The sequence below is a fragment of the Cherax quadricarinatus genome, chromosome 76, assembly GCF_038502225.1.
Source record: "Cherax quadricarinatus isolate ZL_2023a chromosome 76, ASM3850222v1, whole genome shotgun sequence".
NCBI classification, from domain to species: domain Eukaryota; kingdom Metazoa; phylum Arthropoda; class Malacostraca; order Decapoda; family Parastacidae; genus Cherax; species Cherax quadricarinatus.
Window position 1 is genome coordinate 16,384,279 of NC_091367.1, and position 11,958 is coordinate 16,396,236.

Consider the following 11,958-nt stretch of genomic DNA (forward strand, 5'->3'; position numbering starts at 1 on the left):
CTGTAAAGTAGCTTATACAGTGGACCCCCGGTTAACGATATTTTTTCACTCCAGAAGTATGTTCAGGTGCCAGTACCGACCGAATTTGTTCCCATAAGAAATATTGTGAAGTAGATTAGTCCATTTCAGACCCCCAAACATACACGTACAAACGCACTTACATAAATACACTTACATAATTGGTCACATTCGGAGGTAATCGTTATGCGGGGGTCCACTGTATATGTCACTTACCCTAATTGTATAACATATTGTGCTCCTCTTTATAAAAGTAGTTTTTGTTTGAAAGGGGAAAGGTAATGTATGCTAATTGTTGCTAATCATTAAATTTTAGGTTTTTAATTGCACTATTAAAATATGAATAGAATCTACAGTTTGGAGAATGATTGTTTTAGCATTTGAAATCATTACTTTTCTCATGCATATTCACTGTTTAATAACTATGGTAATAGTATGGCAGAATTAAATTTTTAGTGTGCATGAAAATTCTCTTAACCCTTCCACTGTCGAGACCCCTGCTCACAAACTAGCTCTCAGTGTCGAAGAATTTAAAAAAAAAATTATTTTTTCTTATGAAATGATAAAGAATCTTTTCCCGATGGTAATGACACCAAAAGTACAAAATTTGATGGAAAACTTACAGAATTACGCTCTCGCGAAGTTAGTGGTCCCGACGATGTTTATGCATTGGCGATTTCTTCGAATTTGAGCCCTATTTTCAGCCAATTCCATTTTTCCAGTCGACCAAACTCATAGCTATTTCTCTAGAACTCCATTTGTTCTTTTGATTGAATTCAAGAACCCGTCCATTTACCGATTTCAACTACCCATAAAAGTGATCAGAAATTGGTAATTTGGCCAATTTCATACACAGTTCGAGTAAGGCCAATTTCAAAATAGGGTCCAGAATTAACAATACAAACATTCCTAGGACTAAAATAATGTTTTCTCTATTCGTTAGTCACGTCTCCAGGCCCCTCTTATATTATGCTTGCTTTCCATTTTGAATTTTTATTCACAAAAAATAGAAGATTTACTGGTATGCAGACTGCTGCATTATGTAAAAATAGTATAAATAATATCAACACATTCGTGAAAGCATATTAGATCCACCAGTTGACGTGTATTGGATATGTGGTGTGATTTGTTTACTCTTGAGCATTGGCAAAAATTGAACATTTCTGCTACTTTGAGCTCAATTTCAAGGTACTTTTAGTTAGTAAATCATTCAATATCATCTCTGTTTCTGTAATGTATCTTCCATTCTATTAAATGAGACCAAGAAAACAACAATACACCCATGAATAACATGCAAAAATACACCACAATGTCGGTGTTTTAAACCAAAAACATGGTCGGAGTTTTTTTTTTCTCATGCACTGCATGCTGTAGGATTTTTTTATACTGCACAGATTGACCACTCAGACTCATTCTCTCATATGTAGGCCTACCAACTTTCTCCTGCAAGATTTGAAGCCACTAGAATTTTGGCGTAATATTACTGGACCGACATTGGCTTGCAAGCCGTAATATTATGGGACTGACAGTGAAAGGGTTGAAGACAATCTTAACAAATGTTCAGAAATTTTGTAAAGTTCAGGACTTGTTAGCTTTGCATTCTTTCTTCTTACAGCTCATCTGCTGACCAGAAGAATTACGGGTCCAGCATCCTGCGTTATAACTCATGTAAGTGTATTACAGCAAACTCACCACAACTTGTTTACTGAAATTCACTCCACTCATTCACATGTTTTTCTGAATGTGTTCTAATTGCAGTAAAATTTGTCATTTATTTAATGTCATTACTTTTTGGAAAGCTTGTCTTATTCACCAAAAATTGGACATGGGACTCTAATAGAAGATTATTTCATGATTGGCATTTAACATCATCTTTCTTAATTACCATAGCTAAAATAAGTAACTAACACTTCTTTATGTCTGCTGTTAGTCAGATATATGGCATCCACATATTTCACTTGTTTAGAATTTTTTTTTAACATTTCTTTGCTTGTTGATGAATGGTTCAGAGAACCGACACGTTGATAAATTAGACACATGTGCAACTCTTGGGTATCTTTACTGAGGAAACGTTTCCTCAATAAAGATACCCAAGAGTTGCACATGTGTCTAATTTATCAACGTGTTAGTTCTCTGAACCATTCATCTACAATCCTGTCAGACACTGCAACTTCTTGGGATCTTAATACTTGGGAATTCTTCGCTTGCCTAACCCTTGGGCACGACCTACTTCCACATTGGACAAATGTGACACCCCCTACGACTGCTGCACCTCTCCTGCCTATGGTTTATAAGCTACTTCTCCGCACATATGCCATATTCTATTCAAGATTGATGGACTGACCACATCAACTCAAGGTTGAGGAGTGTTTTAGCTAATATGGACTATTTAAATCAGGAACCTGGCTTGACATTTAATCCCTGTGATTTGTCGTATCAGATTTGTTTGTATGCTGGAAGTCATTTCCTCTTTAAATTAATGAATGCCTTAAATCCTCAGCTAATCCCTGCTTCGAAGACATGACAAATAACTATATCAACCTAGTTCATATATCATCTAGCATGACATATAAACAATATAGCGATGAAACCTGATATCACTCTAGAATGATAATGTCATTATGTGCCAGAGAAGATTTCATTCAGCATAAATGTCAGAGGTGTTATAAAACGTTTTGAGGCTAACTGATTAGATCTGGCATACTTGACATTCATATCTTGGAAGAAATGCAGGCCATATCCTGTCAGAGTTCACATTCTAACCTCTAAAACCGTCCACTTGACTCATCCACGCGCGGCTCAATGTCGTCTTTTACATGCTTTCAAATGGGAAAATCAAGGTACGACCTTCGCTGGATGATCTCAGTAGACGTTATTACTCTATAATTTTATGTTTATTGTCCCTTATCTCCTGGGCTTTTCATAAAGGCTATACAAGCTCTAGCTGTGCATCCTTTATAGACTCTTCCTCTTTCTTGACATTATATTAACAATATATTATATATATTATTATTATCTATATTTGCTTTTATACATATCATGACACTAAATCCATGGCTAGTTCACTCAACCCCCATAGTCCTCAACTTTACATGTCTCGTTATTAATCATTTCTGCTTTAATCTCCATGAAAATGATCCTCTGCTCAGGCATGTCCTGCACTCTGCTTCCTTAGGATCATGTTAAAGAAGATCCTCAAAAATTCTACAAGCATCCAATTCCTTCACCATCTATTAGCTATAGCCTAGCACTGTTTTACCATTCTGTACAAACCAAATTATCCTGGTTGTTAATGATTATTTTATATTTGTACTAGTATTATATATTATTTATACAGTGGTCCCCGTTGTTAGTATTAATCTTCCTGACGTATTATAGGAATTCAATTCGATCAATTTTCCCATAAGAAATATGTAAATAATTAATCCGTTCTGACCCAAATATTAAACAAAAAATTACATAATATCAATATAATAACTACAATTGGGAAATGATGAATGAACATTAACAGATACACTTACTTTATTGATTCTTCTTATTATGGAGACTGGAGAGAGAAGTGATTGTTTATGTAAATCCTTCATCAACACCTCAGAGTACCATTTGTTTCTAGTTGTTTTTCTGTTAATACTTAGGACACCTTTGGAGTCACTGAGTCATTCCTACAAACTAAATGTGAATCTGTCTGATCTCTTTAACACTTCCTAAAATGTTAATGAAGTCCTGGCATTTCTCCAAAAGCTGTTGCATCACAATGCGATTGTTAGTTTCAGTCCTTCACTGTTTATGTACCTGAATTCATGCACATATTTTTCAGCCCTGTTCAGAACTGCAGCTCCATCCTTACCACTGTGCCAGTCAGGTTAGTAGTAGTAGTATTATTACTATTATTCTGTATTATTATTATAACAATAATAATACAGTATAATAGTAATAATAATAGTAATAATACTGTAAGGAGAAACTTCAAAAGTCTGCCAGTAGTTGGTGCTACCATCAGCAAAACATTCGTAACGACTTCTAGTACACTTTTCACGTGTCTAGGCTTAAGTAGTCTATTAGTATTACGTTAAGTCTGCCTGAAATGCCTCAGCATGATAATGGCTTTCTTTGCTCCAGTCATATTATGATATGTATACACATATTGTAACTTTTGCAAAGAAATAAATATTTTATTTATTAACTTATTTAAGGAACCTCCCTCGAGGGGGAAGTTTGCATCCTGAAATTTCCTTCGTATCCAGAAGCAAAAAATCAACTAAATGACGGTTCATATCCTGAAAAATTTGCATGGTGGGGTGTTTATAACCCGAGGTTCCACTGTATCACCAAAACTCTATACGGCTCTCCCCACCTGAATTTCTAATGCCGTCACAATGGACCCATTCTCACATATCTAGGCCAATATTTACTGCTCACAGCTTATCTAAGTGAGTGAGCTCATGATGTAGAACTACTTCAGGGACCTTGGCATCAACGTAGGTACACAAATAACCCGCACATAGAAGAGAGGACGTTTCGGTCTGACTTGGACCATTTACGACGAGGAGCTTACGACAATATGTCGTCGTAAGCTCCTCTCTTCTATGTGCGGATTATTTGTGTATCGTTCCAGTCACGGTATTGTGCCTTTTTTGTTACTCAATGTAGGTCTATGTGATGGACAGAGAAAGGGTTGATACTGCATATACCCTAGTATGACCTGACTGCATATATATGTCGACTAAACCTTTTTGCAAATCTACTCTAGGTTTTGAGGAATAGAAATGATGATAATCTGTATCTCTACAAAGTATATTATACAACTGATGCAGACCTACTTGACATTACTGACTACTTTATAGAAAGCCCCTGGTTATGCAGATCATTTCAGGGAGTCTAAGTTAATCTTGTCCCCCAGGATGTGACCCACAACAGTTGGCTAACACCCAGGTACTTACTGTTGTGTGAACAGAGGCAGCAATGTAACAAATGTGCTCAATATTTCACCTGTGCAAGGGATTGATCCATGATCTTCAGGCGTGTGAGCTGAAGATGCTACCACTCCATAAGAACCCAACCCTTAACCTGTCCAAACACCCCAAATTGATAGCCTTTTCTGTGTGTCCACAATTTAAAAAAAAAAAAATTCTGTCTTTTAAAATGTTAGAGAATCTTTTTCTAATGATAATTACATCAAAGATGCAAAATTTAATGTCTTACATACAAAATTGCATGGGTACAACAGCTATTTTGCACAATTCCTGGCTATTTCACTAGTATGCATATCATCCTGTCCCTTGAGCATAAGAAACTGCCCATTCTCCATCAGAACTATTCTATTATGCACCCAGAATTTGGTAATTTGGCTATTTTTTTTTTACTATTTTCAATAAATTCTAATTTAAAAAGTCTAAATCAAGCACTACAATCATTCCAGCCACTACAGAAACCTTCCCTCTTTTTAATAGTCCCATCTTCAAATCTATGTAACACTTGCCTTCATTTTGAATCCATCATCACACAAAATAGAGATTTTTTTCTTTTTTCTTGGCCAATGAAACATAACCAAAATACTTAGTCATGGTTTAGGCCATCCCAATAATTGATTCAGGCATAGTAAAAACCTGTAAAACACTGGGGTAAGGGTTGGAGGTCTTTCCCTTCCCCCAAAAATCACTTAAAATTAACTGTTTCTGACACTTTGACACTTTTTACAGCCACTTCCAGTCTCAAGCTGATGAAAATCTTCTCAGTTTTGGCATATATTGGCTCCACTATACCATGAAAACCACCATAAAACTACCCCAAAATCATTTTATTTTAACTCTAAATGCAAAGTCAGAGGTTAACTGTTTCTGTCATTCATTGCATAGGGCAGTAATTTTTTTTTATACTTTGCACACTCACAAAACGTGCCCATTCTCTCATGTCTAAGCTCAAATTTCCACACACAAAACATCTGAGGGTGTTATGAATTGTGTGTAATAGTATGTCATAAACCCTGATCACTTTGACATACAGTAGACCCATATATTACACGGTAGTTATGTTCCTGAAAAATGCGGTTAGATAAATTTGTTAGATAAACTGAACAACTTAAGGGAAAAACAGGGTTACGTTTCTGGGAGCCCCAGAAAAGCTAAACTTTTTTTTAGACCTCCAGATCTTACAAAATAAAAGTCAATATGTAATTGATGTTCATTGTCGTGATGTATTATGTTATTTTTACTGCTTAAGACAACAAATTCAACAGAAAATTTTCAGTAGTGCAATAATCAAAATGTACCAAATAAAACCGTATAATATAAGGGTCTACTGTACATGTATTTCATGGACAGATTAGGGGTTACAAAGGGTTATGATGTGACCTGTATTCTAGCCAGAACTTTGAAAACAGCACTGAAAATTTGACAATGTTTGAGGAAAAAATAGAGGATTACACAGTCCTAACATTTGATAAACAGAAGAATAAAGGGGCACCCTACATATGATAAATATAATAAAGGAGGAATTCATGCTAGGCAGGTCCTACTTACACCCAACCATTACATAATAAGAGCTGAGGAGTAGTCCTACTGGTCCATGCAATTTAGGTTATACTTACATCCAAGCAATAAATATGAATAGAGGTGCACTGCATATGGCAAACTGACCTATGCTAGGTGGGCTCTACTCCTATCCAATACATGTTTGCTTGGTAGAGATAGGTATAAACCGTAAGATATATTATTTACCTTATTCAGTATGTTGTCACAGATGTCCACATCTAGTTGCAGCATTAGTTGTTAGTGGGTGAGTGACACCTTTCATCTCCCCTCCTTAAACCTGACTGTACTTAAACTTTCTCCAAAAACCATAATAAACTGAATAATAATATTTGTTTACATTCTCCTATTCATTCATGATTCTCATTTCAAATTAACAAACTATTTTTTTGGATAATAAAATTTAACCAGTATGATGCATTACATGAGGCAGGATTTTTGTTTATACAGTGCACACTCATGGCCAAAATTCTGTGTGTGAGTTGAGCTCATAACGTAAATCTATGTGAGGGACCCTGGCATCAATAACATAGTTCTATGTGCCATCCACTGAAAGGGCTGATGTATATTGCCACCCCCCAGGATGTGACTTACAACAGTCAGAAACTTTCTGCTAGGCAAACAGGGGCACTAGGTATGAGGAAACATGTATAACGTTTCCTCCCATGCCCGTCACCAAACCTAAATTCTTTTTCGCTTGTAGATTTAGCAGCGTTTGGCTATGTAATTTATTTACGCAGTAGACAGATGTTGGTCATCTGTTAACTGATGTCATTCATAAGTTTTCAGTATAAAATTCTCTTGTTTATAATTGCAACAAGGAAGAGTTGTATCCTATCCCACATTCCTTGTTCTGTTGCATGTTGATGTAGAAGTATTTGGTGAGGGTTATATTTACCTCATGTGTTCAGTAGAATGCTGTGTGTTGCCTGTATTGTTAGCCACTCATTCCTCATGATGCCATCTCATTTCACTATACAATTCTCTCATTTATAATAAAAACAAAGAATCTTAAACTGTTTCAAATTCATTGTTCTGTTGCTTGTTGATATAGAAGTGTTTGAGATGTTACTGTGACTACTGATCAGTAGGTGGCTGTGAGCCACCTGTTTGTGTTTAATCATCTGACAACTGTGGGTCAGTCATCTACCACATTAAGCCAGAGTCAACAACCAGCTCTCCCCAGGCCATGTAAAACTCTGAACAGAAAAGTTTTCATGCCCGAGCACAAGCTATAGCAAAGTCATTGACATGAAGTGATAACCAAATATTAGATGGGGGAACAGGCCATATCATTTATAACTAGTAGAAAAAGAGTGTTGCTAAGTACACATCCCTGAGGGACACTTTCAACTTGGACTAAGTACAGTGAGAGCGAATTATTAACCCAAGCACATGTATGTCTCTCTGCTCATTATCATTTTATAAGATTAAGCCCAAGGAACAAGTTAAAAAGTTCATAAAGTATATGAAATAACATGTATATTCATTGTTCAAAAGAAAATAAAAAAGCTTTTGCTATGAGTTAAGCAAGTTTATGCTATAGAACTGCATGAGAGTTTTAAATGTATGTTTTGTATGTTATTGTTAAATAGGTTTAAAAGATATTTCTAAAAAATTAACATTTGAAAACATTTGAGAGTTCAGACCAGATATTTCAGAGAAACCCTATCAATGTCATAATTTTTTTCAGGTATTTGAAGTCTACTAGAAATCATGGAAGCTCATACAGAAGAGAAACCATATAAATGTTCAACCTGCCTGAAAAGCTTTTCACAGCGTTCAACCCAAGTACAGCACATGAGAGTTCATACTAATGAGAAGCCATATCAGTGTTCAGTGTGTTTGAAGAACTTTGCAAAGAATTCAACTCTAGTTGAGCACATGAGAATTCATACAAAGGAGAAACCTTATCAATGTACAGTATGCTTAAAAAACTTTTCACGGCAGTGGCATGTGTTACAACATATGAGCACTCATACAGGAGAAAAGCCATTTCAGTGTTCAGAGTGTGTGAAGGGCTTTTCACGGCGCTCATATCTAGAACTACACATGAGAGTTCATACAAGAGAGAAACCATATCAATGTGCAGTATGTGTAAAGTACTTTGCCAGTAAATCAGAAATTGTAAGACATATGAGAATTCATACAGGTGAGAAGCCTTACCAGTGTTCACAGTGTGATAAAGATTTTGTTACTAAATCTGCTCTAGCAGTACATGTGAGAGTTCATACAAAAGAGAAACCATATCAGTGTTCCACATGTTTAAAAGACTTTGCGCAGTATTCACAACTTCAACGGCATGTGAGAGTTCATACAAAAGAGAAACCTTATCAGTGCTCAATGTGTTTAAAGCACTTTTCTAGTAGTTCAAGTCTAATGATACATAAGAGAGCTCATACAGGAGAGAGACCCTATAGGTGTTCAGTGTGTTTAAAGGGCTTTGTACAACATTCACAAATGAAACAACATTTGAGAGTCCATACAAAAGAAAGACTCCATCAGTGTACAGAATGTCTAAAACATTTTTCCTGCAAATCAGGTTTGGTAATGCACATGAGGATTCACACCGGTGAGAAGCCATATCAGTGTCCAGAGTGTATGAGAGACTTTTCATGGAAGTCATGTCTTGCACAACATAGAAAAACTCACACAGGAGAGAAGCCATACAAATGTTCAGACTGTCTAAAAGCCTTTTCAAGAAAATCAGCTCTAATAACACATACTCAAGTTCATACAGGACAGAAACCATATCATTGTTCAAAGTGTGAGAAAAAGTTCTCACAAAATTCATATTTATTAAAGCACATGAGAGTTCATATAAGAGAAAGCACATGATTATTCACAATGTTTAAAAGAGTTTTATAATAAAGTTATACAATAAACCTCTCTCGTAATGCACTGAATATGTTCCTTGAAAATTGCGCCAAGTACAAAATAGGGTTTTGTGAAGTGAAAAGCATAGAAAAATTGGCTTATACTCAGACACATTCAGATTTGAATGTCAGATTTCTTTTTACTATTCTACTAGGCATAAATGATTACAGGATAATATTCCTCACATTACATTAGTTGGTACTTGAAGCATTTGAAGAGTGTAGGAAGAATTAATATTGGCTTACTTCACTAAGTTGGATGTAACAAGATTTACCAGCTGACACACATTGCACATGGAAACCAAGTAAACATAAAAATTTAATTTCTTTATTAAATTTTACCAAAAATATTAGAGCTCACCATACTTATACCAGACAGATGTGTACCAAAGATAAATGCATTAATAAAGCTGAAGCAAAGAAAAATATTAATACAATATGTGGGAGGAGCATCAGATGGGCCTCAATATGTCAGTATCATAAACATAGTCATGTTTCCTTACCAAATTGTACCAAACTTATAGGAACACATTTTGCTTAGACCAAATAAGCATATTCTAAAGATAAATGCCAATTCAAGGGAAAAAGACCCTTGGCATGGCAAAGGAGCTCTTGATCTGAGGAAGTAGGTCTCTTGCCTCTTTCCTCAGATTGAATGTAAATAACCACCCACCTTTCTCTTCCCTTCCTTTTTTTCATTTTGTCTCCCTATTTGGGGATATTTCCCATTTTTGAATTTCAATTCATAGGTAGATTGAAAAGGGATTGTTATCTAGCTCATTTTATTGAGGACCTCAGTGGTAGCACTGTTTTCTATGGGAATTGGATTATCTGGGGATGTGTTTTGCTGTCCTCTGGGGGCTCGGTGGGTGGCCTGCATGTCCTTGGATGATGGAAGTATATTTGGAGGCTCTCTGTCAGTTCTGGGAGTTAACAGCCAAAGGAGCATGACTCCCAGCATTTTTTATTGCTCGCCTCTCTTGTTGGCTGAGCCTGGCTAACTTGTTTTGGGAGGTGTCATCACTGAGGGCTGCTTTACTGGCATGAACGGTAAGTTAGGGAGCAGTTTCCATGCTACACTGCACTGCTTGTTGAATCAGAGGGGGATATACAGTTTCTGTTTTTCTTCAGGGCTTTCTCTTTTCCTCTACTTTCCATTTTTTTTTTAAATAAAAAGAGCCCTTAATCATGGGTAGTCATTCATGTTTTGCCTCTCAGGATCCTTACAACTGCAGCATCCTTAACTGACCCAGGCACACCCATTGACCTTCCTTTATTGACCTCATTGCCTGATTCCAATACCAGTGATCAGGCTGATCCTGGGTTTCTTGAGAGAATGTGAAATCTGTTGTCTTGAGGAAAGGGAGACTTCCAACGATGACTTCCATGGGTTTCCTACTGCAGAGCAGCTCGCTGCTGTCAGGTCTTTTTTGTGTCTCCTCTCAAAGTCACCCATGCTCATCCTCTAGTCCCTACCTCAAATGTTTCCATCCCTTCACTTCCTCCATTCTTGTTTTGTCTTCTTCCATTTCATATTTCTTTACTCCCACATCTTTCACCAAGTCCCTCATCTTTTCCTCCTGAACCACAAAGGCCCAAAACTCCCCCAGTGACAAAAACTCCCTACCAACCTATTGTTGCCCACTGCTAAACTTTCTCTGCCTAAAAAAAAAAAATACATAGGCGGGGCTTGAACCCGTGGTTAGAGAGTCATAAAACTCCAGACCAACTTTCTAACTGCGGGTTCAAGCCCCGCTAGCCTCCCATCCCTGCTCCTTCCCAATGTCTCCGACAAGTCGCTTATTTCTAACTTATTGTTACCATCACTTACCAGTTTTACTACCCACCACCTGCCATAACCATCAGCTGCTTTCTGTTGTCTTTGTCTTATTACAGTGGACCCCCTGTTTACGATCAGCTCCCAATGCAACCAATTATGTAAGTGTATTTATGCAAGTGCATTTGTAAGTGCATGTGTGGGGGTCTGAAATGGACCAATCTAATTCACAATATTCCTTATGGGAACAAATTCGTTCAGTAATGGCACCTGAACATACTTCTGGAATGAAATAATATCGTAAACCAGGGGTCCACTGTATTTACTGAAAATGGCTTTTTTTTTTTATACAGTGGAATATCAGAGAATACAGGAAAAATTGGGGGAGCTCCAAATATTACTCTCCCAGTTTTCCCCTGTATGTATCTGTTTATGAGAACTAAATTATGTTCTGCTGTTGGACTTCCCATCTCTTGCTACATTTTATTACAATCACTTGATCTTTCTCCGATAAGCCATTCAATGAGAGGTGAGGGTCTTATTGTGACTTTCTTAGGGGCCAATTAGAGGTGTTCTTTAGTTCTCTCTCTCTGTCCATATTTTAAACATTTGTATCATTACACATTTTGATCTTTATACAGTGGACCCCCGGCTTACGATATTATTTCATTCCAGAAGTATGTTCAGGTGCCATTACTGAACGAATTTGTTCCCATAAGGAATATTGTGAATTAGATTAGTCCATTTCAGACCCCCAAAC

The 11,958-nt window shown here is 36.7% G+C and overlaps 1 protein-coding gene across 1 annotated transcript; it reads left to right on the forward strand.

The window, feature by feature from the left end:
* Positions 1-25: 25 nt before the first annotated feature.
* Positions 26-9,749, forward strand: LOC138850907 (zinc finger protein 271-like). The gene is made up of 2 exons (XM_070101332.1): positions 26-1,686; positions 8,239-9,749. Exon 2 carries the CDS (start codon positions 8,262-8,264, stop codon positions 9,381-9,383), a length of 1,122 nt encoding a protein of 373 aa, XP_069957433.1. The 5' UTR covers positions 26-1,686; positions 8,239-8,261; the 3' UTR covers positions 9,384-9,749.
* Positions 9,750-11,958: the final 2,209 nt, after the last annotated feature.

What these genes read in the sequence shown, in the direction of transcription:
- LOC138850907 (XM_070101332.1), top strand. Translation starts at nt 8,262, where the DNA reads ATGGAAGCTCATACAGAAGAGAAACCATATAAATGTTCAACCTGCCTG.